This window comes from Schistocerca piceifrons, chromosome 4 (genome assembly GCF_021461385.2).
Source record: "Schistocerca piceifrons isolate TAMUIC-IGC-003096 chromosome 4, iqSchPice1.1, whole genome shotgun sequence".
In the NCBI taxonomy this organism is placed as follows: domain Eukaryota; kingdom Metazoa; phylum Arthropoda; class Insecta; order Orthoptera; family Acrididae; genus Schistocerca; species Schistocerca piceifrons.
Window position 1 is genome coordinate 516731111 of NC_060141.1, and position 26972 is coordinate 516758082.

The window sequence follows — 26972 nt, forward strand, 5'->3', positions numbered from 1 at the left end:
CATTTTTTTGTTTTGGTCCATTCTACCATCTTTCAAAATGTGAAATACTTTTGTTAACACCTTGAACTCAGCGTTCTCTACTCTGCATCAGTACCAAATGCTGGCGGCGAAACTGTTGTAACTCTTCTACTACCAAGATGTGTTGTTGATGGCAGGGTGAGGGGGAGGGGACAGTGAAAATAAACAAACAGCAACTAGATACGAAAGCAAACAACTATTTTAACGAGTTACGATGACTGAAATTTAATAGTGATGATAGCTCCTTATATTTATACGCTGTGTACATGCAAAAACCCCACGCCAATAGGTGATGAGTCTTTCAATATTGGCATGCAGATATCATATTAAAACATGCGAGTAAATGGTGCAAGTGAACAAATGTCATCTTACTAATTTGAGAACTAATAGTTTCCAGTACCTAAGAGAAGACTGTCTATGTTTCCCATAAACTATGAAACGTATATGGTGAAGGTAAAAGTACCGTTTTAGTAGTTGCATAGCAGGAAGAAAAATCAACAACACAACTATAAACCAACAACCAGTCATGACCAGGTAAGTGAATATCTCATATTGCTTTAGCCAGCTGTATTCCGGCCAGATGAAACTAAAATATGGTAAAACCATTTTTAAAGGTATTTGAGCACTGTGTCCTCCCGTTTTCTGCTTCATCTGATATCTAGTAACAGTTTGTGAAGAACAAAACCTTACGATGGAGAAAGACCTTCGGACCAACTCATGACGCACACAAAAACTTCCACAACAGCGGTAAGAAGGGAAAACGAGATACACAACACTGTTTGAATGAGGCATACACATCAGTTGCATTACCTGATGCGTGACATCCTCTTTGATTGGCTCAAAAATGGTTCAAATGGCTCTGAGCACTATGGGACTTAACATCTGAGGTTATCAGTGCCCTAGCACTTAGACCTACTTAAACCTAACTAACCTAACGACATCATACACATCAATGCCCGAGGCAGGATTCTAACCTGAAACCGTAGCAGTCGCGAGGTTCCGGACTGAAGCGCCTAGAACCGCTCGACCACAACGGCCGGCTTTGATTAGCAATCAACGGTTTAATTCGATTATTAAAATGGGGACATGTTCCTCATAGAAATCGAAATGAGCAAAAAACAGCTTAAAAAACAAATAAATCATACTAAACTATTCCTATTACAATGTAGGCATTAACTGAATAAATAATACACACACCGATTTGCACAACATCTATGAAACACTAGCTTTTTACCTACAAGTTCATCTGCGTGCATGTCTGTCTCATAATGTACATAACTCATGGTCCATCTCCTCCTCTCTTCTCTTTCTGGCCATTACTACTTCACTTCCGAATCAGTCCATGTCATCCTCCCACATCTATCTGTCCATCCCTCCATCCTTTCTGTCTATCTCTTCCTCCTCTTTCTGTATCCATGTGTCCCTCCCCATCCTCTCTTTCCTTACATATACTCCAGCCTCCAATCTCCCTACCCATTCTCTCCTGCTCCTGTCTCCAAATATCAACCCCCTCCTGCCACTGTCTCTCCCTTCCCATCCCCTAATGCCTCTGTCTCTTGTTATCCATTCCATCTTGTCCCCCTTCACCCCTCTCTCTCTGTCTCTTAACCCATCTCAGTTATCCCCTAGGCCTGCCCATCTGCACATCTAGCCCTGCAAAGGAGGTCAATAACGCAGGGTGGTACTGCTCTCACATGGTGCCACCCATGCAGCATAGCCTGTATTCAAGGGCCAGGAAAACCTTTACTCCTATCATATATAGGCAGCCATCCAAAGCAGATTAACAAAATAAGCCAACACCACGCCAACTCCAAATGTCCATTGTATTAGTCAGCCTACACACTGAGGGCTGGAAAATCATTTCTTGCCCATGACATGTGGCTGCCTTACAAAGCAGGTCAGTAAGGCAGGTACATATTACTCTCACACAACTCACATATTGTGCAGGGCAGCTTATATGGCAGAGGCTGTATCTCCACAACTATTGGAGGCAGAGTATTTCACAATAAACCCCTCTATGTTGGTTCTCTTGGGGCAAGGTTTTTGTGTGTTAAGTTTGGATCACTTTGGTCCAGGGGCGTGGGAGGTTATCTTAGACATACATAGACAGAGTTTTATTTATATATATATATATATATATATATATATATATATATATATATATATACATGTGTGTGTGTGTGTGTGTGTGTGTGTGTGTAGGTTTCCAAAGTAATTGCTAAGGTATGATATAAACCACATTACCACTCTCAAACAGGACTGTATAAACTTATTTACCAACTGCATGTAGGAGTCAACATGACATTCAATGCATTTGCTAGTATACTTGAGTATTGGTGGGATAGGGCACCGTATGGCTTCATGGTATAACAATGAATTTGTATGATTGTGTTAAATTCTAGGAATTTCTGCGTAAATTTCTGTATAACAATACGCTGCAGCATAAGTGTACTCTGTATTAAGGACAAATTTGCACTCGTGTTGCCCAGTCATTCCAAGGATATGAAGTACATGTCATGTGTCTATACATTGACAGTGGTATCAAAGCAATCAGTAGTAAATTTCTGGAATTGGAAAGTCTTATCGAGGTGCTAAGTGGAAATTGTGAGATGCTGGGCAGCTGAATGCTAGAATCCAGTAACACGAAATATACCTCAGTGAGAAAACTCAAGAAGCCCACATACAATCAAGATATATGCATGGCTGTATCACAGCGATGGATAAGATACTTGGTCCTATCACCACCAGTAGTCTCATGATATGTCTGTAAGTTGTGTACCCTTGTAACCGACTTATTTTATATCAGTGTGTTGCCAACAGAGTGTAAAGTTACTGATGTGTGGAAAGCTGTTCAAACCAGTAACTGATAGTCTGAAAAGGCTCTCACACACTACCGGTGCAGGCAGAAAACAAGAAGAAGAATAAAAAAGAGTACATGCTACTACCAAATTTGTTAACAGTCATGGTGATGGTGAGTTAGACAGAACAGGGTCACCAGGAATAAACCACATATGTGAGGTAATCACCCTATATGTTTAACCAAGAATGCAATACAAATTGCGAATCAGGACTTTGAAAGAACACCCCGTTTTTTAGAGTTAATGTTCTTCAAAATTCCTTTGATATTGGAATATCAAAAGCTACATCCAGGAAAACATAAAGGCATATGGTGAGATATTATGTGTGACTAACGTCCACCCCCCCCCCCCCCATGAACCATGGACCTTGCCGTTGGTGGGGAGGCTTGCGTGCCTCAGCGATACAGATAGCTGTACCGTAGGTGCAACGACAACGGAGGGGTATCTGTTGAGAGGCTAGACAAACGTGTGGTTCCTGAAGAGGAGCAGCAGCCTTTTCGGTAGTTGCTGGGGAAACAGTGTGGATGATTGACTGATCTGGCCTTGTCACACTAACCAAAATGGTCTTGCTGTTCTGGTACTGTGAACGGCTGAAAGCAAGGGGAAACTACAACCGTAATTTTTCCAGAGGGCATGCAGCTTTACTGTATGATTAAATGACTATGGTGTCCTCTTGGGAAAATATTCTGGAGTTAAAACAGTCCCCCATTCGGATCTCCGGGCGGGGATTACTCAGGAGGACGTCGTTATCAACAGAAAGAAAACTGGCGTTCTACGAATCGGATCGTGGAATGTCAGATCCCTTAATCGGGCAGGTAGGTTAGAAAATTTAAAAAAAGGAAATGGATAGGTTAAAGTTAGATATGGTGGGAATTAGTGAAGTTCGGTGGCAGGAGGAACAAGACTTTTGGTCAGTTGAATACAGGGTTATAAATACAAAATAAAATAGGGGTAATGCAGGAGTAGGTTTAATAATGAATAAAAAAATAGGAGTACGGGTAAGCTACAATAAACAGCATAGTGAACGCATTATTGTGGCCAAGACAGACACGAAGCCAACGCCTACTACAGTAGTACAAGTTTATATGCCAACTAGCTCTGCAGATGACGAAGAAATTGATGAAATGTATGATGAGATAAAAGAAATTATTCAGGTAGTGAAGGGAGACGAAAATTTAATAGTCATGGGTGACTGGAATGCGAGAGTAGGAAAAGGGAGAGAAGGAAACATAGCAGGTGAATATGGATTGGGGCTAAGAAAAGAAAGAGGAAGCCGCCTGGTAGAATTTTGCTCAGAGCATAACTTAATCATAACTAACACTTGGTTCAAGAACCATAAAAGAAGGTTGTATACATGGAGGAATCCTGGAGATACTAAAAGGTATCAGATAGATTATATAATGGTAAGACAGAGATTTAGGAACCAGGTTTTATATTGTAAGACATTTCCAGGGGCAGATGTGTACTCTGACCACAATCTGTTGGTTATGAACTGTGGATTAAAATTGAAGAAACTGCAAAAAGCTGGGAAATTAAGGAGTTGGGACCTGGATAAACTGAAAGAACCAGAGGTTTTACAGAGTTTCAGGGAGAGAATAAGGGAACAGTTGCCAGGAATCGGGGAAAGAAATACAGTAGAAGAAGAATGGGTAGCTTTGAGGGATGAAATAGTAAAAGCAGCACAGGATCAAATAGGTAAAAAGACGAGAGCTAGTAGACACTCTTGGGTAACAGAAGAAATATTGAATTTAATTGATGAAAGGAGAAAATATAAAAATGCAGTAAATGAAGCAGGCAAAAAGGAATACAAACGTCTCAAAAATGAGATCGACAGGAAGTGCAAAATGGCTAAGGAGGGATGGCTAGGGGACAAATGTAAGGATGTAGAGGCTTATCTCACTAGGGGTAAGATAGATACTGCCTACAAAAAAATTAAAGATACCTTTGGAGAAAGGAGAACCACTTGCATGATTATCAAGAGCTTTGATGGAAACCCAGTTCTAAGCAAAGAAAGGAAAGCAGATAGGTGGAAGGATTATATAGAGGGCCTATACAAGGGCGATGTACTTGAGGACAATTTTATGGAAATGGAAGCGGATGTAGATGAAGATGAAATAGGAGATATGATACTGCGTGAAGAGTTTGACAGAGCACTGAAAGACCTGAGTCGAAACAAGGCCCCCGGAGTAGACAACATTCCATTAGAACTACTGACGGCCTTGGGAGAGCCAGTCCTGACAAAACTCTACCATCTGGTGAGCAAGATGTATGAGACAGGCGAAATACCCTCATACTTCAAGCAGAATATAATAATTCCAATCCCAAAGAATGCAGGTGTTGACAGATGTGAAAATTACCGAACTATCAGTTTAATAAGTCACAGCTGCAAAATACTAACACGAATTCTCTACAGACGAATGGAAAAACTGATAGAAGCTGACCTCGTGGAAGATCAGTTTGGATTCCGTATATATGTTGGAACACATGAGATAATACTGACCCTACGACTTATCTTAGACGGTAGATTAAGGAAAGGCAAACCTACGTTTCTAGCATTGGTAGACTTAGAGAAAGTTTTTGACAATGTTGATTGGAATACTCTCTTTCAAATTCTGAAGGTGGCAGGCGTAAAATACAGGGTGCGAAAGGCTATTTACAATTTGTACAGAAAGCAGATGGCAGTTATTAGAGTCGAGGGGTATGAAAGGGAAGCAGTGGTTGGGAAGGGAGTAAGACAGAGTTGTAGCCTATCCCCGATGTTATTCAATCTTTATATTGAGCAAGCAGTAAAGGAAACAAAAGAAAAATTCAGAGTAGGTATTAAAATCCATGGAGAAGAAATAAAAACTTTGAGGTTTGCCGATGACATTGTAATTCTGTCAGAGACAGCAAAGGACTTGGAAGAGCAGTTGAACGGAATGGACAGTGTCTTGAAAGGAGGGTATAAAATGAACATCAACAAAAGCAAAACGAGGATAATGGAATGTAGTCGAATTAAGTCGGGTGATGTTGAGGGAATTAGATTAGGCAATGAGACATTTAGAGTAGTAAAGGAGTTTTGATATTTGGGGAGCAAAATAACTGATGATGGTCGAAGTAGAGAGGATATAAAATGTAGACTGGCAATGGCAAGGAAAGCATTTCTGAAGAAGAGAAATTTGTTAACATCTAGTATAGATTTAAATGTCAGGAAGTCGGTTCTGAAAGTATTTGTATGGAGTGTAGCCATGTATGGAAGTGAAACGTGGACGATAAATAGTTTAGACAAAAGGAGAATAGACGCTTTTGAAATGTGGTGCTACAGAAGAATGCTGAAGATTAGGTGGGTAGATCACATAACTAATGAGGAGGTACTGAATAGAATTGGGGAGAAGAGGAGCTTGTGGCACAACTTGACTAGAAGAAGGGATCGTTTGGTAGGACATGTTCTGAAACATCGGGGGATCACCAATTTAGTATTGGAGGGCAGCGTGGAGGGTAAAAATTGTAGAGGGAGACCAAGAGATGAATACACTAAGCAGATTCAGAAGGATGTAGGCTGCAGTAGGTACTGGGAGATGAAGAAGCTTGCACAGGATAGAGTAGCATGGAGAGCTGCATCAAACCAGTCTCAGGACTGAAGACCACAACAACAACAACGTCCACAGCAAAGGCAATACTTCAAATGTGCAAATTAATGCGTCATATAGTGCCAAAAACAAGAATATAATTAAACGCACATTACAAGCAGCATATACTGCAAGCAACGGTGTTCAGCATAAAAGACTGAACAGTCTACATGTGTAGTATGTACATTACATGATCTGAACAAAATAATAGCACGATTATAACTATTCACAGCATCTGTTGCTGAAACGAATACGGGTCACATAACCGAAATCACATCAAACATTTCAGTGTGTCAAGGAAGCTGTATCAACGAGTAATGATGCAAACGGTTGTTCATGAGCTGCACAGGTCAGGGTGCAAGACATTCACGTGCAGCCATGCATTTGTGGCAGGCTAATCTCGTTGATATGTAAGAGTGTTCATTATCAACAAAATGTTTCAAGTAAAATTTAATAGTCATAGATACATATTACAAATATGTGTAAAAGGCGGGAAAGGAATTGGGGAGGTGTTGGAACAATTGCTGAGATGAATCGGTATCCTCACGATCTTCAAACCTACTGTGGAGTCGAAGTTTACAAGGGGCATTTGAAATGGGCAATCAAACGATAAGGAATTAAACACTCAGAATCCTCCGGTTTCAAGGATGTTAAAAAAGTGAATGTGGATGTAATTTAATCATAAATGATCACACAAATGGGAAGATATTCTGCCACAAATTTTCGACCAGGATAACTGGACTATTCGTTATACATTTCATGGGAGACTTATTCATGCCCATGATAATAGGCTTCTAAATGCAGTATACAATCGTATTAAGCTGGTGGATCCACACAAACAGAAGTTCAATATAGATGGTTCGGTGGTGCATTTCGAAGTGAAAAATTATATTTGAGAAGTCTTACCTGAGAAACTGGTCGTGAAATATTTACAGTTTCCAAAGAGCAGGGCACAAATTCAAGGACGTACATACTGAAGTGCAGCAATTCTGAAGAAACTGCAGGATTCTTACACAGAGAAGTTACAGAAAAGTCCTGAACTGGGCATGTTCCTAATAGGTCAGGTCGTAAGACATCGAGAGAGTATAGCATTAATGCAATGGGTCGCCTTAAACACGATAAACTACAACACTGCGTGAATTCTCACTATGTGCAACGTAATAGGACCAGCAAACCTCAGACCAAGCAGTAGCATAGCATGAATACTTGGAAATGCACAGCAGAGGTGGGGTTGGTATTCTTGATAACCTACTCCATACTCCTGGATACAACATATGCGGACCTGGAACGAAGCTGTAACAACATGTAGCTCGCAGTGGTGTGGGAATTAGTATACTGGACGAGGCACGCAAGGAACACAATTTTTCTTATGCCACAAATAAAAGTCGTCACTTTACTGACCGAATATTAGCCGATAAAGACAAGCAAACGCGACAAAGAAAGTACATTGTTAATTTGCAACATATTACTGCATTTGTAGTTGGTAACGCACTGCATGACGAACTGAAATTGGTTACAGGAATAAATTTCAGGCAAATTATGAGTGCGGATTGTTGTGCACTAAAGAAGAAAGAAGAAAACGTACAGGTCATTTTAAAAACTGCTTCCAGTAAATGGAGGCAGAAAGCAAGAAGAAAAACAAGCTAACCTCCCTAGATTCAGCCAAGAACTAAGGCATCTGCTGGAATTATTTTGTTTTCAAATCTTGAATTTGCCGATCATCAGCCATTAGTTCATTTTCAGAAAGAGCCATTGCCATTACCGAAGCAGTAAAGGTTTTAAAAAACGCATAGAAGCAACTACAGGATGTAAAAAGTGATGATATGAGAATGGAGTCTATTGCCGTTAGTGAGGGACTGTGCTTAAAACCAGGCAGGAAAGAGCTTGGACTGTTTATAAAAAATGGCTCCTACCGATGCTATCAGACACAGTTCTTACTAACATAGATCTGCTTAAACTCGTCAGGAAAGTAAATCTCGAGATTTCATGGCGTGCTTATGTGAGATGATTGCGAAAGATACTGCGGAAATCAAAAGAATGTAGGATTGTCAGTTTAGATATTACAGAAGGGTATATGACTTTCTCGGTTGTGTTTGTGAAAAAGAACTCGAATATTTTCATCCAGTCAGAGATTTAAGAACACCGGAGGAATTGTGTTGTTACTTTACCGTCAAGAACCAGAACTCATATTCGTGCAGCCATAGATGCCTACTGTTCCTCCTGACGATTAGATAAAAACGAGCAGTGTGTATTTCAGTGCATTAGTTGAGCTTCGGATGCGATGTCGAACACTTTAAAAGAACGTTCGTCTCAATTAAGAGCGAACTCCTTTCCTCCAAGTCATCCAAGCAAGGGTGAGTGGAGTATTTCATTGATCGATCTGGAAATGTACAGTAGCACGGCACAGCTGTTGTCACCGAGGCAAGTAATAAACAGCAACTAAGAGCCGGTAGCGAGGATTATACCCTGACCAACAAAAAACGTGATACCGAATTATGTGTTGCCGTGCAAGCTATATTTGCAGGCGAAAACCTAAAGGCTAATTTGGTACAAATTAAGCTGATATTTAAGAGAAAGTTGCTAGAATGGCATGATATCATAAATGCAATCGAATGTCAATTACCTGCACTGCGAGGTCGCACCATTAAAAGTACCAGACAAGAAGTGAATCCGATACCTACACTTGAACGTGAAGTATATGGGAACGCAATCCAGTGTAAAAGCATTTGCAGAGATGAACTATAACAGGCTAGTCCATGCACCGATTACTCAACGGAATCGGTAGGGGCATCTCTGACTTTTACAACCATACTCTCTCAGAAAAGTCTCATAAAGCACCAACAATTTCAGATGTTCTCCGAGAGAGGATATCTCCAGGCGAAAACCTAAAGGCTAATTTGGCACAAATTAAGCTGATATTTAAGAGAAAGTTGCTAGAATGGCATGATATCATAAATGCAATCGAATGTCAATTACCTGCACTGCGAGGTCGCACCATTAAAAGTACCAGACAAGAAGTGAATCCGATACCTACACTTGAACGTGAAGTATATGGGAACGCAATCCAGTGTAAAAGCATTTGCAGAGATGAACTATAACAGGCTAGTCCATGCGCCGATTACTCAACGGAATCGGTAGAGGCATCTCTGACTTTTACAACCATACTCTCTCAGAAAAGTCTCATAAAGCACCAACAATTTCAGATGTTCTCCGAGAGAGGATATCTCCTCACCCAGTTGTATTCATAAAAGCTTTCAGGGGAGTATTACGAAAGTCGTGGAATGAGAAACAGAAAATTTAGATTTATGTTATCTCAGGTCCAGGGCGATACACCCTTATGGGCAAACGAGGCACCTGAAGTCTGCACAGCACATAATGAATTTCTGGAGGCCTGAAACAAGGAAGTCATTAGAAACGGTTTGCTAGATATATTGTACAGACCTCCAGTGCGGTGAACCAACATTGAACAAGGTCCTTTTGACAATGCTCAAAACCGTTACTAATACCAACATATGGAAAACCTATCATTGTGCTAGATAATAATTTGGAATATTTCAGAATGAAATATACTCTGCAAGGCAATGTCGCAATGGAGTGATGCCGTATCCCGCAAGCGAAAACCATAATAGACAGCAAATATTCATAGATCACCACACTCAACCGGGCGACAACGGAATTAAAAAAAGGGACACAGATTCAGTCAAGAGTACAATGGCTCTCAGAATGTCAGGCATAATGGACGTTCGCAACCACATTAAACTACGCAATGGCAGCAAGATTTTAGATACCCAAGTAGTCATAATAACAATAGCTCATGCATACCTACATAAAAGATTACACGTCTGCCAAGTGGGTTACCACCCCCACGCATTATGCAGTAAGACTGGTTGAAATGTCTGAGAATAGCTCTCAACTAACACTGACATATCAAACTAAAACCAACCTGATCACGTTCCCTGATTATGGTCAGACAGGGATGCAAAGGGAAATGTTAAAATACAACGAGGAAGTCAATATCGAGAAGCGCTTTGTGGCAATTTTGAATTGTGCACAAACCCTAAAGAAGATTCCTGCGGGAATGGGATGCAAGGTTCGAGTTTTCAAGCGGAACATGTCATTCAGTGATAGGTCGTAGTAAGTTGATTTTGAATTATATAAAGATGGAGGCAGGTACTGTGAGAAGTCAAAAGTTAATGTGCAAAACTCTGAGGTACAGTACACGAAAGGTGAACAGTACTATGCGCACAATGCACCAAATTGATTGATTGAGTGAATGATTGAGAAGCATTATAAGACTCAACAGCAAGTTCATGAATCCCGCGATTCAAAAGTTAATTGTGTAAGATGCAGGGTCCGCTAAAAGTGGGCGGATCCAGTCACAGGACTCAAACTATAAAGCGAGAACGTTAAAACACAACAGTAGAAGGCGTGAAAAGGTAGATCAAATCTAAAAACAGGGGAATAAAAGGGGGATATTAGCATGGGGTAGTGGTCATAAATCCCAGAACTAGAGATCACAAAGAGGAGTTCCAACCACAATCACCCTGTCCCTGCTACAGGAATAAAGCAAAACCTTATAACTGAAAATAAAAACCTACGTGAAGTGGATAATTGAGGACTAGGTCAGCCATTCGTGAATCGTCTGCTAATATTAAAGACAAGGAATCTCATAGCCCGTACCTAGTATGAAGGGCCAAAAGTAGAGGACATTCCAGAATATATGGGATACTTTCAGTCTGGCTCCACAGCGACATTCTGCGGGATGGCTCGTTATGCATGAGAAAACAATGGGTGAGCCTAATATGATCGATGTGTAGACTGCCTAAGACAGTGGACGCCTTTCGCAAGGAGTGGAAGGAAGAGCGCCAAACTGCCGTAGTCTCCCTTCTTGTGAGGAGTTTATTACTGAGGACAGTAGCGTGCCAGATGTCATTCCACTTTTGGGCAAAGAGAGACTTGATGTGTATCCGTACATCTGCATCAGGAATAATGAAAGAGAATGGATAGAGTAAGTATCTGCCTTTCTAGCCAACTGGTCAGCCAGTTAATTCCCTCAGACACCCAAGTGACTTGGGGCTGCGGGCAACAGAGCAGGCCACATGGTCAAGGACAGAGAGAAGCTCATGGATAGCAGAGACCAAAGGGTGACGAGAGTAGCATCCGGTCAATAGCCTGAAAGCTACTCATTGAATCGGTACATATTCAAACACTTCAAAGGGAGGCCTGAGAAACAAAATGGAGGTCCCTGTTAATCGCAAGCATCTCTGCCGTGAACACGGTACACGATTCCGGCAGTACATGATGCTCGATACCAGTAAGGGACGTAAATGCATATCCCAGCTTATCTGCCGTTTTAGAACCATCGGTGTAGCAGATGGTAGCACCCTGGGACTCTTCTACGGTGTATCGTATAAGATTCCAGTAAATCATAGCAGCGACAGACACCGTAGGATCCTGCATTAAGTCGGCACTAATCAATGGTACAGGCACCGTCAAAGTGGGTGTTGTTTAGGAAATGCATGAGGCACTTTCCAGTGGGTGGACATAGAGATCCCGACTGAGGGTAGTGAGTTGATATCCAACCTAAGGGAGAGTATCAAGAGGGAGACACCCTTCGTTTGCAAAGAGAACTGGGTACATAGGATGATCCAGGTGATCGAATGCCGGTTGCATAAGAAACCAGTAATTGGCTTTCCCGCTTCTGCGAGGAAACGTCACACCAATACACAGACATATAAAGATGAACAGGGTCAAGTAGTTTCAGAGTGAAAGAAACCGCTGAGTCATAAACCTGACAACCAAAATCTAGTCTGGAAAAACCAGAGTGCAGTAAAGATGGAGAAGAGTATTGTAACGTTCCCTGGCAAACTCACGCTATTAATGAACAAGAGTTTATTTGTACCATATACGCCGCTCTGAGCAAGTTGTATATACCGTATTTATTGAACAAAAAGTATTATTGAATTTTGTGTAAAAGACATTTGTTATCATCGTAATATTTTTTGTAGTAATATTCTCTCTGTATTTAGGATAGTAATTTTTCTATATTTATTATGTGATTGTGAAATGTGTCAGTATCTGCGATAACAGAGATGTGAAATTTAGCCAGAGGAGAATAATATTGTCAAATTACAAAGAAATGTTAATAGTCAGCAGTAGTATAAAAGAACCATGTACAGCGTATTCTTTGGTCTTCTCTGTGTAGAGCTGAATGCGAGAGGAAGCTGTGTCGAAGCGATTTATGAATGGGTAGACTTCTTTTGTCTCTGTCTAGATTTAGCCGCCATTAGAGGAGGTGTTACAAATTAATGTGAGTTCAATTATTGTTTGATCTAAATATATCAGAATTTATCAAAAGTGTGTATTATTAATGTAAATTAGCTTGCCCATGTCATCTATAAAATTTCTTTAAAGAATTTTCAGCATTTTTAGCGGTGTTGCTGGGCTGTGCCGCGACCGATCGATTTGCAGCGGCGGCACATTTAAAAAATTGTTCCGCTAAAGGAAAAATCAACCAAACCCGTAAATCGGGAACAGATAGATAAAAATTAACAGTGAATTAAGAAATTGTTCTTCTTTTACAGTGATCCTGAGACTGATGAATTTTAAACTAATTATACGTTTGTGCATTCGTAGGCGGATAGTTAATGTTAGTTAACATTGAAATTTAACAATTTTGGTTCTTTCAAATAACTTAAATGTATAGCGAAGTAGGTTTGATCAGTGATAATTAAATGTCGGCTTGGCAATAATTAACCATTTTCTGCTAATAGAGATAATCTTGTGTTCCATAACTAACGCCGCGATAGAATTCAGTAAATATTTAACAAAAAAAACCCACTGCATTTAGAAAATGTGTGCCAAGGCCGAATTATGTAAAGGATTTAATTCTCAACTAAATATTCTTAATCAGTTAATATGAGTTCACGTAATTCTTAAATGTACGTAATTCTTTTGAAAGTGAATTTTTTTTTATTACCACACGTAAATAAGAGAGAGGTTCTACAACAAAGTTCGTTCTTACAGAAGACAGTTAAAGAGAGGCAAATTAATTAACTAGAAGCAATAATTATTATACTATCTTTAACGAAAATAAAAGCAATTTCGTTAAAGTATCATGGTCTTCTCCCCACGATGTGTGGACCAACAGGCGGAGAGTATCAAGCTTACACATGCAGATAGTCTTCAGGTGGCGAATATGGGGCGGCCACGTCAGCTTTTTATCAAAATTAAGATCACTGAAATGGGACTGTGCTGCAAAACCTAGGCACTGGATTGGGGTGCACTGTGGATCGACCCCAAAAATGCCTCACCCTCGTTATGGAGGGAGAAAACTGGAAGCCATGGGACAGGTCCCACGCAGAGGCCTGTTGGATGACGTCTCGGAGCTGGAGTTCAGTAGATGCTACCGAGTGGGAACTGAACAAGATACAAAAATCCACCAGGGTAACCAGAGCCCGCACAGAGGTTACAAGCGTACTGATGGTTATGAGGAAGAGGGTGACACTTAACACAGAACACTGTAGGATACCATTCTCCTGAATCCGATGGGTGCTGGATGAGGTGCCAGCTCGAACCCAGAACCAGTGGGATAAAAGCTCACGGAAGAAACCAAAAGGTGTCCGTCAAAGCCCCAGTCCTGGAGGGTAACTAAAATGTGATGGAGCCAAGATGTGTTGTGTATGTCATGTAGGTCAAAACAGGCAGCTAGAAGGTGCCAGTTTTCGTGTTTCTAATTTGAGTAAATGTTCAGCTGCAGATCGTCCTTCCCGGAAGCCACTCTGATACAGGGACAAAAGGTCTCGAGATTCGGGTGCCCAACATAATATGAAGCTAACCGTCCTTTGGAGTAATTTGCCAAGTACGTTGGTCAGCCTAACTGGATGGTAGATCTAGAGAGACTTTGAGTTCTTCCTGGGCTTAATAACGGGGATAAATATTCTGTACCACAATCTGAAGAGAAGGCACTTGTTAGCCAAATGCACTGGATGACGAGGAGATGCCTCTGGGTAATGTCCAAGTTTTCGATCGTCTGGTTGTGGGCCTTGTCATGTGAAGAGGTAAGAGCCTGCTAGAATTGTCATTCAGTAATGGGTTCATTATAGGGTTCAGCTTGTTGGGTCTGAAACAGAGGGGTGTCTGTTCAACTCGGTGTTTCTGCCAGAGAGAGGCCGCAGGATAGGAAGAGGGCGCCGATGCTGTCTCAAAGCGTGTCGCGAGGTGTACCACAACGACAGATGGATCAGCACATGGAGCATCTCATAAGATAAGACCCTGGATAGTTGATTATCGCTGGCGGCCCCAAAGGCCACGGAGCTTGGACCAAACCTGAGATGAAGAGGCATACATCCCCAGGGAGAAACATAGCCCTCCCAGCATTCCTTTTTTACTCTGATTAATAAGGTAGCACAGAGACGCTTAAAAGCGAGAGGGTGTCGTTTAAATCGTTACAGCATCCGTCAGCGGTCCTTGATAGGGACTGTTACGTCCTTGGCCTTGGTCCACCGTGGTAACACTCGACGCGAGGGAGGCCTGTCGATAATGGGATAACAGTACAAATAATATGGAGAAGAGTGACGGAGACGTGTTTCATGACTGCATCAATGCAATCCGAGAGAGAGGTGTTGAAGTGCACAGTGGACGTATATAAAGACCAATCGGCTGTGTGGGATGGACAATATGGGGACCTGTCCGCCTGGCGGTGGCAGAGGAACTATAGAATCATCAGAAAGTGGGCACTGTCACAAAGAGCATCGGCAGTGACCAATGTAGGAAAGCCATGAGAGCAAGGAGAAGATCGTGAGATCGACAGTAGAATAGAGCCTTGAGCGGTAGTGAAATGGGTAGGGGAACCGTCAGTGAGGAGACACAAATCTAAGTCTGTAATAAGCTGGTCAGTTAGAAGACTCCTGCCTGTCAAAGTGACACTCCCCCACAGGTGGTGGCGTCCATTGAAGTCCCCAAGGAGGATGTTCAGGGGAGGGAGTTTCTATTTTAAACTAAGCACAGCAACATAAGGAGGTGGCCTACCTAGAGGAAGGTAAACATTGCAAATGGTGATTTCTGGTGTCTTTCTCACTCGTACTGCAGTTGCTTCCAGGTTGGTGAAAAGGGGGATCAAGTCACTAACAACAGCGGTGAAAGCCAAAGTGCAGACACCCCCAGCGCTGTCACAGTTCCGACAGAATGCTCGATAACCATGAAAGGTTGGAGAGTGGTCATTGAGGAAGTGCTTTTATTCAACAGAAAGACAGAATGCAGAATAAGAGGAAACAAGCTGTTGTATTTCCGGTAGGTGACGGTAATATCCTTTGCAATTCCATTGCATTATCATGTGGCGAGGGTCTAGTTTAGACATGAAGAATTTGAGGGGAGGTCATGTGACCAGGTCAGTGGTTGTCACCAATGAGGATAGGGTGTGAGACTCGTGCGGCAAAGGAGCAGATGGCACCTCCATGGGCACTGTGGTAGTGACAGGGGTTTGTCCTGGGACTTATGTTTTTTCTTCTTCTTCTTGTCTTTCGGAGGTTGTGGGGAGAAGAGCACAAAGCAGGCCTCCACAAGATCCGGAGCCAAAAGAAAGCAGGTGAGTCCGGGCTCAAAGGCAGTGCGAGTTGTGGTAGCAAGCCTCCTGCCTGAGAGACACATTGGGGAGGCTTCCTGGGGTGAAGCCCCATCACTGGTGAGTGCTGAAGAAGGGGGCACTTCTTCAGCTACGGAGGGGGAGCGACACCCAGATGGGAGAGCTTGGAAACTAAAGGGGAGGAGGGGATGAGAGGGAGTAAGAGCTGTAGAACAGAAGAGGTAGGAGGGGGATGGATGTAACAGAGGCAAAAGTAGAATAAGTCGACACAGAGTGGAGTCAGTGGTATTGCTGGCGAGCCTCAGCGTAAAATAGACGATCTAGAGATTTTTAGTCTTGGATCTTCTTTTCTTTCACGTAAACTAGACAGTCTTGCGAGTATGGAAGGTAGTGGTCACGACAGTTGACGTACAAAGATGGCGGAACACAAAGGCTTCCCTCATGGAGTGGGTGGCAAAAGTCACCACACAGAGTATACACGCTACAGAAGGAGGACATATGCTCAAAATGAAAACACCAAAAATATCTCATGTGTGGCGGGATATAAGGATTGATGTCACAGCGATAACACATGACCTTGACCTTCTGTGGGAGCGTATCCCCCTCGAAAGCCAGAATAAGGAAGCCGATATTGGTGCAGTTGTCTTTACGACCCTTCTGCACACGTCAAACAAAATGAATGCTGCGTCGCTCCAGATTAGCCTGGAGTGCCTCATGAGTTTGCAAAATTTTAAGGGCTGTAGATTGGGCGGCAGAAGAAGTTTTAATAAACAGGGAGCCCGAGAGAATTTTACTGAGATACTCTACTTCATGAACTTGTCCTCTATATTTTCCACAAAGAACAGTGGCTTTGTGGCATCGTCTTAGTAGAGACCAGGTATCAGGGAGTGTTTTTTATCCCAGGACGGCAAGCTTGGCCCTCCTCCCACGATGTAGCCAGCAAACGGAAGGCTGCAGGGTCACATGAAGCAGCATTCAACGATCCACCACTACTCGAAGAGACTGCCGATTTGTACGGCCGGTTTTTTTACACCAGAACGTCAGAATACAGAGGATGTTTTGAGCATCGTAACACACACTCAGAAGGAAACTGCAGGATCAGGCTGTTTATCAGATCAACAAGCAGCAGATGTAGCTGACGTCTTATCAAAATATGTAAATCACTTTTCGTCTTGATACAGACGCTAGAACCGTTAATAAATTCATAGTGCCGGTGAGAGCCAGATCTCATTTACTAGAGGAGTTATTAAAAAGATTTTATGTTGTGAAACATCTAACCACAAATGATCTCCGATCTTCCTAGGGTTAATTTTACTTACTGAACGATCTAGGATGTATCATTTATTTTCGCAGGTAGATCCTATTCGAGATTTATGTGGTACTGATGTATAAAAACAGGAAAATTTCGTCAAACATCCACCTCACTAACACCCACAACAAAGTTACACAAGTCAGCCTTCGACAAAAGATGTGGACGTGAACAAAATTTCCAGGTGGGTGAAGAAATAATGCTGAGGACAAACGCAAGAGATTCACTGTTACACAAGAAAAATAAGAAGGCGCTGTTTTTAATGTAAGTTTTCAATAAGAATTTATTTATAAAAGAAAACACTGAATATTAAATTTTGAAAAAATTTCTCTTGTTGTAACATACTTCAGATATTGTGTTCAACTGCTGATCAATACTGACTGTTGGTTTGCCTCGTGTTGCGCATGTAAACAGTGTCGTAAAACGAAACTTCAATCTTAATGAAATACTGAATTTAGAATAATGGAAATGAATCGAGTTAAATGCCAAAAGAAACTAACTGTGTACTCTGTGGAAAGCATGTAACCGAAACCGATATTGAAATACATTAAAAAAAGTTGCATAACATGAAGTGCAATGTCTCACTTGAAATATCCAAAAAAATAAAATACTTCTCTGCTCAGAAAAAAATAACCACTTCAGATTACCTACGCTGTTCACAGTAAATTAATCTGCTTGTTTAGCACAACACCTTAAAATTCTGATTATCTACTGTTTCCTCACGAGAATGTAAAGTGAGATACGCCCTTAAATAAAAGTAACTTACCTCATGCTCAGCATGTTGTTTAGGGCCTGGTGTACTGGTGGTATCGAAATCAAATAGAAATCACCAGACACAGCTTATCAGATACAGTCTGTGACTTCATGTGGCATAAGGTGCAAGGCACAGACGACAAAATACTTTACTAAGAATCATGGAGGTGGATTTGACTTCAAAGAAAGTCGTTCTTGAAAAATTAACCTTTTATTACAACCAAAAAAGACTGTACACATACGAAGACACTAAAAACTACACACTTCTGCAAATACAAAAATTGCAGACATTCCAGTCAGTCGCATTATTTGGTCATAATGAAAACAAGGAGATCAAATTAACACTAGTAATGAATATTGTTAGTTACCTGAGGGACAAAGATTTCCTTTAACTAACAGTTCTCACAAACAGACATTTTGTTCTTGCATATGCATTGGTTGTCTCGAAAAAACACTCCAAAATTTTTTCTCAGTAGAATTAATGGCATTTGCTTGCAAATAAGTTTTCATATCAATAATTTCTCTTACATTCATAAATATCAAATCTTCTTTTCTAAAATCTCAGTTGCTCGGCAATGCACTTCAAATAAGAATACCCAAGCGCTGCATAGCTGGCAGGCGAGGAAACAAATAATCTTAATCATACAGTCAAGGATCTTATTCAGTACTCATTCAGCCTGCTAATTCATCGTTTTCTAGTACCCTAAAGGTGAATTATTGACAGTGGAGAAAGCATATGACAACATTCCGTTATACACTAAAACATATACGATTGTTAAAACTTCACATCAAGGACGATATCTTGCAGCTTCTCTGGATTCCAATAAAATTAAACGAATATATCACCAAAATGATATCAACAAGTATGTAAGGCAAAATTATTTCTCTCTGAGCTAATTTTTTGATATAATATGTCTTACTTAAGGGGTTAAGTATGTGAATATATATGTTTTGTTTTTGTGTGAATTTGTATATAATGATCACTAAATGTGATGATTCAAATAGTATAGAAGTTACTAATGTATGGAATTCGTTTCATAACAAGTGGTTAAATATGGTCACTGTAAGGCTCTGTGTTCATATTCACAATTCATATGTGTAATAATTATGTTACGATTCCACAGTATATAAGCCACCAAAATACTTTAACTAAACTACAAAAGCTTTTGTAGCTATATACGGATTGTGGATATCTGATTCAGGACCAGCCAGTAAACAAAAGACAAGTAGTTTGTTTTATTGAATCGAACTTACCTACATATCTTTTTGTACATAGTGGGTTCCATTTGAACACAGCTTTCGGAATAGTAAAAGTAACTATAGTCCATCAACGTGTTAGACAGGGACATATGAATCCACGAACTGTAAGTGGAACTTGAAAGCACACTATTTTTGTCTCGTAGTTCTAAGGTCGTAACCTACGATAGGCATGCAAAGTTTGTTAATGAATAATAAAATGTGAACGATATAATAACAATTCTGCTGTCTACACTGCTAATTATCTGTGTAATGCACTAATAAAAGAATATAAATATCGGGCATTGCACATCCAATTAAATATCAATACATTATTATTAACTGAACATGAGTTATATTTATTACCTCAGATGTAATGCCGAATTTAATTTTTGTTCTGAGTGTCGTAATTAAGTAAAACTTAGTGATTTTTCGTATGCAAAGGATACAGGGTCATGGTGCTTACTGAAGGATGTGACTACGAGTTGTGTACTGTAGTGTCTATCCATCTTAAGGATATGCAAATATTTTTCTTGGTGTATCTTTGGATACTTAGTGGATGCTTTCTTTTTCCCACTATTATGTTTGAGTTCTTCGATTCGTTTGTAGGTATCCTAAATTTCTGAACGGTATAAGGATAGAACAACGGTTTCCTCTAGTACGGAACACACACTTTTATGATTTGGGAAAACAATTCATTCATACGTAAACGTCAGGCCACTGAACTAAGTAATTATAAAATTGACCAAAATAGAAAGAGAATAAAAGGTCAGTACATACCTATAATCTTAAAACAGAGAGAAAGTTATTAGGTTTGAAAAAAGTTTTAGTATTTCAAAAAGTTTGACTATCTGTGAGAACCAAACACCAACAGCCTACAATCATTTTTGGAGATACATAGAAAGATATCAATGATTCTCTGTGAGTCACAGTATAAATGGAGGGAGAAACTCACGTCCCTTACTGTAGTCATACTGAGAGACTTAGTGAAATAAAGATAATGAAACATTTGAAAGTGCAGAGTAGTACGTGAACTTGTTCTCACCTCTGATGCGATGTGATGTGGAAGTAATCATGTGATGTATCCACAAACGTCTTTAATCCTGTGTGTCATCAGTAGGTAATGCAGCACAAAAATCTGAGTAAAAACTTGTGATGAACATGGTTCTGCTCAAACAAACTGATGTCTGCTGTAGTGGTAACCAACAACAGTTTTTAATACAGCCACAGTTCATGCCTCGTTTGATCGTACTTGTTAATGTGTGCAAATGATAAAGAATGTGTAAGAAACAGTGCCCCACAAGAATGCTTAACCGGTGTTTGTGGTGAACACCTTTATAAATGTAGTCAGCAGAGAGCTGAAACGTATGCAACATGCTAGCAGAGAGAGTTTAATCGAAGCTATATACTTAATAACGCAGCAGCGTATTATCATTGTAAAATTAGCGAGAAACACAAGATGCCACCAGTTACGGATCTGAGGAAGGGTAACGAAACATCAACACCATGAAATTTGTAACAACATAAATGTTTTACTCAAAATTCGCTTTCAGGCCACATTGTGTGTGACAAATGTACTTTTGTATCTCTAATGCTGCCTTATCATTTCTTTCAAAGAAATCAGTGTGAGCTGTAAGAAGAGGTACGATTGAGAAACGCTGTGCCAATCCTGACACGGGCATCAGACATCTCTTCCTGTCGGTTGACGCCGTGAGGCGTCAACGTGGCGCCTCAGTGCACATCAGATGTCACCAAATGCATGGAGTGGACTGTCGTCACATGCGATTCGCTCCGCTCCGAGTTCACACCAATCATCCGCCACCAACGAGCCGATGACCACGAGTTTGCTACGTGTTTATACTGAGTCGTGCAATAAGTGAAATCTTAGTGAACATTCGTCGATGATAACAAACATGAAAACAGTCTAAAATATTGTATCATATCCATTTCAGATTCACATGTTATGAAATAACATGGACTGTCGTCACATGCGATTCGCTCCGCTCCGAGTTCACACCAATCATCCGCCACCAACGAGCCGATGACCACGAGTTTGCTACGTGTTTATACTGAGTCGTGCAATAAGTGAAATCTTAGTGAACATTCGTCGATGATAACAAACATGAAAACAGTCTAAAATATTGTATCATATCCATTTCAGATTCACATGTTATGAAATAAAAACTATACCTTATTTTGTAAAATGTTGAAGCAAAATATCTAAGACTTATCATAAATTGATACTGTCACTTACGTGTTAGTAAGAAAACTGATAAAATATGAAATCTTTTATGTTTGTTGAAAATGTAGCTTTGTACAATGTTACAAAAGTGCACTACGATTTTAGTGCGAAATTAGGTAATTTTATCCTTCGCTTCAGTGTTTTTAGGCTCTTCTGCCTTTTAGCTACAACCAAATGGGAAGGGATGAAATTGAATGAAATATAATCCTACAAAAATGAAAATATCCAGTTGAGCCCTATAAACTTAATTGTGATTTTTCTAAAATTCTAGTCCATGGCTGAGTTAATGTTTCTAACAATGCAAGCTAACTTAAGGGTACAGAATTCATTAGAAAACCCATGAGAATATGTTTATATGAGTACTGAAAACAAATGCAATCCTGAAAGTAACTTGTAGTTGAATGTAGTTAAGTGTTCATCTAAATTTAAATTCTGTAAACAAGTAATTGATATAAATCTAAATGATAGTCAATATCTGGTTGAATGATTGAATTGTGTGCAGGTCATCACATAAAGTCCCGTATTCCAGGAGGCTGTACATTGTTGTATGTGTTAGCCATGTTATATGCATCGGACATGTAACTACAAGAACATATAAACAGATAAACTAAGCTTATACCAATGAAAGTATGTAAATATTTTAGGACTATCAACTTATGTTTTATTTGCGATACACACTGTGTTATTAAAATTAAAGTTTCGCAACCCATTAAGATACCAGCCAAACCTCTAGAAGCGAAAATAACTCCATGTAGCTTTTTTTAATAACATGATATAGTGTACTTCACTTTATCTAGTCATACATTGGCACCTTTACTGCAACTCCTCTTGTTATGTTCCTGTGTAATGTCGTTTCAGCTTAATGTTATAATATTATAATAAATATGTCTATCATGGAAATCATTTCATAATGCTTGACTTGATTAATTCATGTACTGAAAATGACAATTTTGCATCTAACTCTATGTTATTTCAGAGGCCATAAAGAAAGTTATTGTGAAAAGTTGTTCAGAGACAAAACCACTGTAGATATTATGTGTTCTTTCGTCATTTCAGCATTATCGTTAAGCAGAAGCTCCCTGAGATCGATTTTCCGATCTTTTTTTTTCAGTTCTAGCGCTTTCTTTTTTTTTTTTTTTTTTTTTTTTTTGCATAAGAACTTTGGTAGTTGATTAGTCATTTGCCATCGCACAGTGACATCAGCAATTGCTTCAGTGCTTTGAAGACAGCAGCCCCACTACATGAAACACATGGCGAATTGAAGTATTTCACTTCTGTAATTTGTTGATTTTATCAGGAATTATTACTTTCTTTTGCCTAAATTTTGGATCAGGTTCTTCATCATCCCCGTGGCTGCAAGTCCGTGGGATTCGAAATTGTCTGCACGAGTGGCTGATAATCCTTACCACGTAACACCTCAGAACATGGAAGTTATCGGCCTGATGAAAGACGAAGCGAACGGCTTGCAGATTGTAAGGTTTTTGGGGCCCAGATCCTAAATTTATATGCATACCATATTGATATAGATGCCATTCAACGATGTCGTAATGGTATGCATAATGCAGCCTCACGGTCTCTTACTATTGATAACTATTGGGAGTGTCTGCTAAGAGGAGATGCATTTCCGCATATAGTGCATCACGTTGTCTTTTAGGCATGAGGCCATGAGGCGTGTCCTCTACTGCAACTGAAGGTTGGTCTATCGTGCCATTACAGCAACCTGTTCAGCTGTGCAAATGCAACCGGAGCCATCCTGCTTGCATGCTATTTGCTCGAGTGATTATGAGTGTCTATGCGTGTATGTGTGCCTTTCTAGAATGCATACGGGAAGCATTTGACATAGTTGTGGGTATGTGTGTATGCATCAGAATAACAGACAGTGTGTGTGCTTGCTAATCGTATATTATTATATGTACTATGAATATGGTTTCTTTCACACTATGTGTGCTTGTGTGACCGGATGTCTCTCCCAAGAGTCGTCAGGAGCATGTTCTCTGGTGTTTCTGCGAATATTTGCAAATTCGTTGTTGCAAAGTGTACCTTGAGGCAATCCAGATAAATAATGCTAATATTCTCTCTCATGCAATGCCCAGTATCGAGAGAAAGCATCAGTTTGTTTTCCGTTACAAACAAATGAATTCCAAAGCAGACTTTTACGTGCCCATTCGATAGAGCAGTCCTAATTGAGTCTAGTGCGATACTCGTCATGTCGATATCTATTATGTACTATGGTAACGACATCACTGCCCTGTCCCGCACTCACAGCAACCTCCAAGAAGAAGTGCGGCTCGGTCACTGAAGGAGTACTGGTTATTTTTCCCTCTTTACTGTACCTCTTAACACACATCGACAAAACGAATATAGCACTAGTGTAATTCTGGACTGCTGTGTCGTAAAAGCAATTAAAATTCTGTTTTAAAAATCATTTTGTTTATAACGGGAAACATACCTGCGTTTTATGTCGACATTACGCATCGCATGAAAGATGTGATGAGCATTACTTGTCTCGGCCGACTCCTGCTACACATTGTAACAACGAAATTGCAAATATCTGCCGAAACAGCACAAAAAATGCGCCGGAGGACTCTTAGCAGAGATACGTTGTACCTACATGAATTCATGTATGTGTGGTTCTTTGTTCTTCACCTGCTGCTGCGTCTCTATACATTTACATACTGTAGATTAAAAAAGTCCGTAGTAATTTCGGTGTGTCTCGGAAATCAGCTGCTTTTGTGAAAATATCATACACATAAATTCATTGTCGTCCTCTCTTTGTATGATCTACCGATGCTAGTCATGCATACAAAAATCCGTAATTGAGGAATCGGTGTGATGAATCAGAATAGTCAGCTGCTGCTGCGTACATATTGTGTATAAAATCATGCTCCTCTTCTCTTAGTATGAAGTATCTCTGCATATATGCAACCTCTTGAGAGAAAAGTGTATCGTTAATAATAAGAAAATGTAAGTTAATTTATTATATTGGTTTTATTATGTATAAAAGATCGCCATTCGATCAGTATTAGAGTTATTTTAAGGTGACAACAATAAGAACAACTTTTTGAAAAGAATTTTTTTGTTTATACGTATTATTACACATATTGTGGATACACATAATCACTCAGGTTTACTGGCAAAATAATTCTTTTCTGTATGCCTTGAATTTATAATGACATGTTTTCAGATGTATAGGTGGAATTACATCCGCAGGCATTGTTTCAGTGAATGCAGTCTCCACAAATTCTATTCTTGAAGATTTTTCATCACCCCTTTTGGTGTTGAATGAACATAGCTATTTATACAGTGTTCTCATTGATTTATATTGAAATTATGCGCCGTCCGGTGTGGCCGAGCGGTTCTAGGCGCTTAAGTCTGGAACCGCGCGACCGCTACGGTCGCAGGTTCGAATCCTGCCTCGGGCATGGATGTGTGTAATGTCCTTAGGTTAGTTAGGTATAAGTAGTTCTACATTCTAGGGGACTAATGACCTCAGATTTTAAGTCCCATAGTGCTCAGAGCCATTTTGAAATTATGAGACGCAAATAGTCAATAAAGTCGCAATATGCAGGTCTAATATAGGGAACCCAATGGCTCAGTTTTGGGCCGCAGTCAGTAACTCTTTGTCCAGATTGTTTAAATTCACCACGGTTGAATGTTTCGTATAAATGACTGCACATTCAGATTTTAATTTAAGCATTGCCTCTCCGTAAATACTGAATCTGACGCCTCACCCTTGCTAATGTTTATAGAAGTATGTGATGAATTGTATTTAGTCATCATACTTCCCTCCTTGAATTCACCATACTCTACAGATAGTCCCATTCGCACCAAGCAGAGTGCACTCTACTTGGCCGTTCTCTATCTCAGTCAACAAATCAATTTCAGTGAGGGGTGTTAGACCTACATTTACTCGTTTAGAAGCACTGGCATTCAGGTTACACGTATCGGTGAATAGCAGCATTCTGGTAGCACTTAGCTGAGACTCAAGTTCCGGCTGTCGTCATGCTGCAACCTAGTCGACCGTCGTCAGGCCTGGTAGACATCCTGTGAACATTGACTGCTGTTGTGGTCATCTGCCTGTCCTGGTCCAGCAGTTGGGCCAGCACTGGATCATAAGCTGTAACAATAACAATAAAACCTACATGTAGACAGAGAACGTCATGAATTATTTTATCTGTAAAACACATACGTAGTCGTGCAAGAAAGCAGTGTGACGTTAGCTGGTTGCTTTTTGTTGATAATAACCATAATGTTGAACAAAAATAAAATAAATACCGAAGCTCTTCTCCTTCCCAGATTATTGGTGCTGCTGCAGGGGCACTATGATGGAGAACAAATGATAGTGCAGGCGAAAATGAATCATAAAGGTTGCTCAATGGGGGGGGGGGGGGCTGACATTGCACGCAGTGGACCGACAGCATAATGACATCGATACATGAGGGTGTGGAGTGTGAGGAGCAATGCGGGGGGTGGGGGGGGGGGGAGGCGTTAAGGGAGGTGGTGGCCTTCACAGGGCAATGATGTGATTATCTCAGAACTGGAGTGCTGATATCAGGATGTTGGTGCACGTGGCTGGATATTATGATGTCAAAATTCTTGGAATGATGACATAATGACGCTGTTGCATATAGCTGGATGTGATTATATCAGAATTCCAGGAATGCTAACGCCAAAAACCTGAAACCAGATTTTGTTCCCATAATGTCCACTAACCCTCTGTTTCCAGTCACCATTTGCCACTTACATTCCCTCAACCAGTTTGCCACCGTGAAGAAGAAATGGATAAAGGAAAGGGAAGAAAAGAAGAAAAAACGAAGTATAAGAAGAAGATGAATTGAAGCGGGCGACAGAAGAGGAAAGCAGAGAACATGACGTAATGAAATCATGATTTTAGACTATGCAACCGATCTGACAAGAAATTAGTTCGACACGAGTTATAATGACCTTGGCATACTTCCACCATTACTTTTCTTTCGATTTCACGATTAACGATAACAACATGAACTTTCCAGGTCTTCAAGCGATGAATAACAACGAAGAACATAACAGATTAGATAAAGGCATCACTTTGTGGACAACTGCACGTGCCGCTACGTCATCGACCAGCTTTGTATAAAAGATAGCCGCTTGAAGTCGAATTTCATCTGTTGACGATGATTTCTTTTGTTTTTTTTGCTTGTTCTTGCTTTCATCTAGCCTGTGCTATGGTAGGAGTCTATCTAAGATAAAATTTTCGGTAATGACGATACCGCAAATCATGAATGTCGCAGGCTCTTTGATTCTGAACCCTTTCTTCATGTAGTAAAATTTAAAATATCGAGATCGATAATATATTTGCGCCATACCTTGCTTGAGTTATGTTCAT

The 26972-nt window shown here is 40.3% G+C and overlaps 1 protein-coding gene across 1 annotated transcript in view; it reads left to right on the forward strand.

Moving 5' to 3' along the window:
* The first annotated feature begins 544 nt into the window (after positions 1 to 544).
* LOC124795964 (trypsin beta-like) overlaps positions 545 to 26972 on the forward strand; it is a 74537-nt gene continuing 48109 nt past the window's right edge. The window contains exon 1 of the mRNA XM_047260045.1: positions 545 to 552. Within this exon, the coding sequence (XP_047116001.1) occupies positions 545 to 552 (8 nt within the window). The remainder of the gene's footprint in view (positions 553 to 26972) is intronic.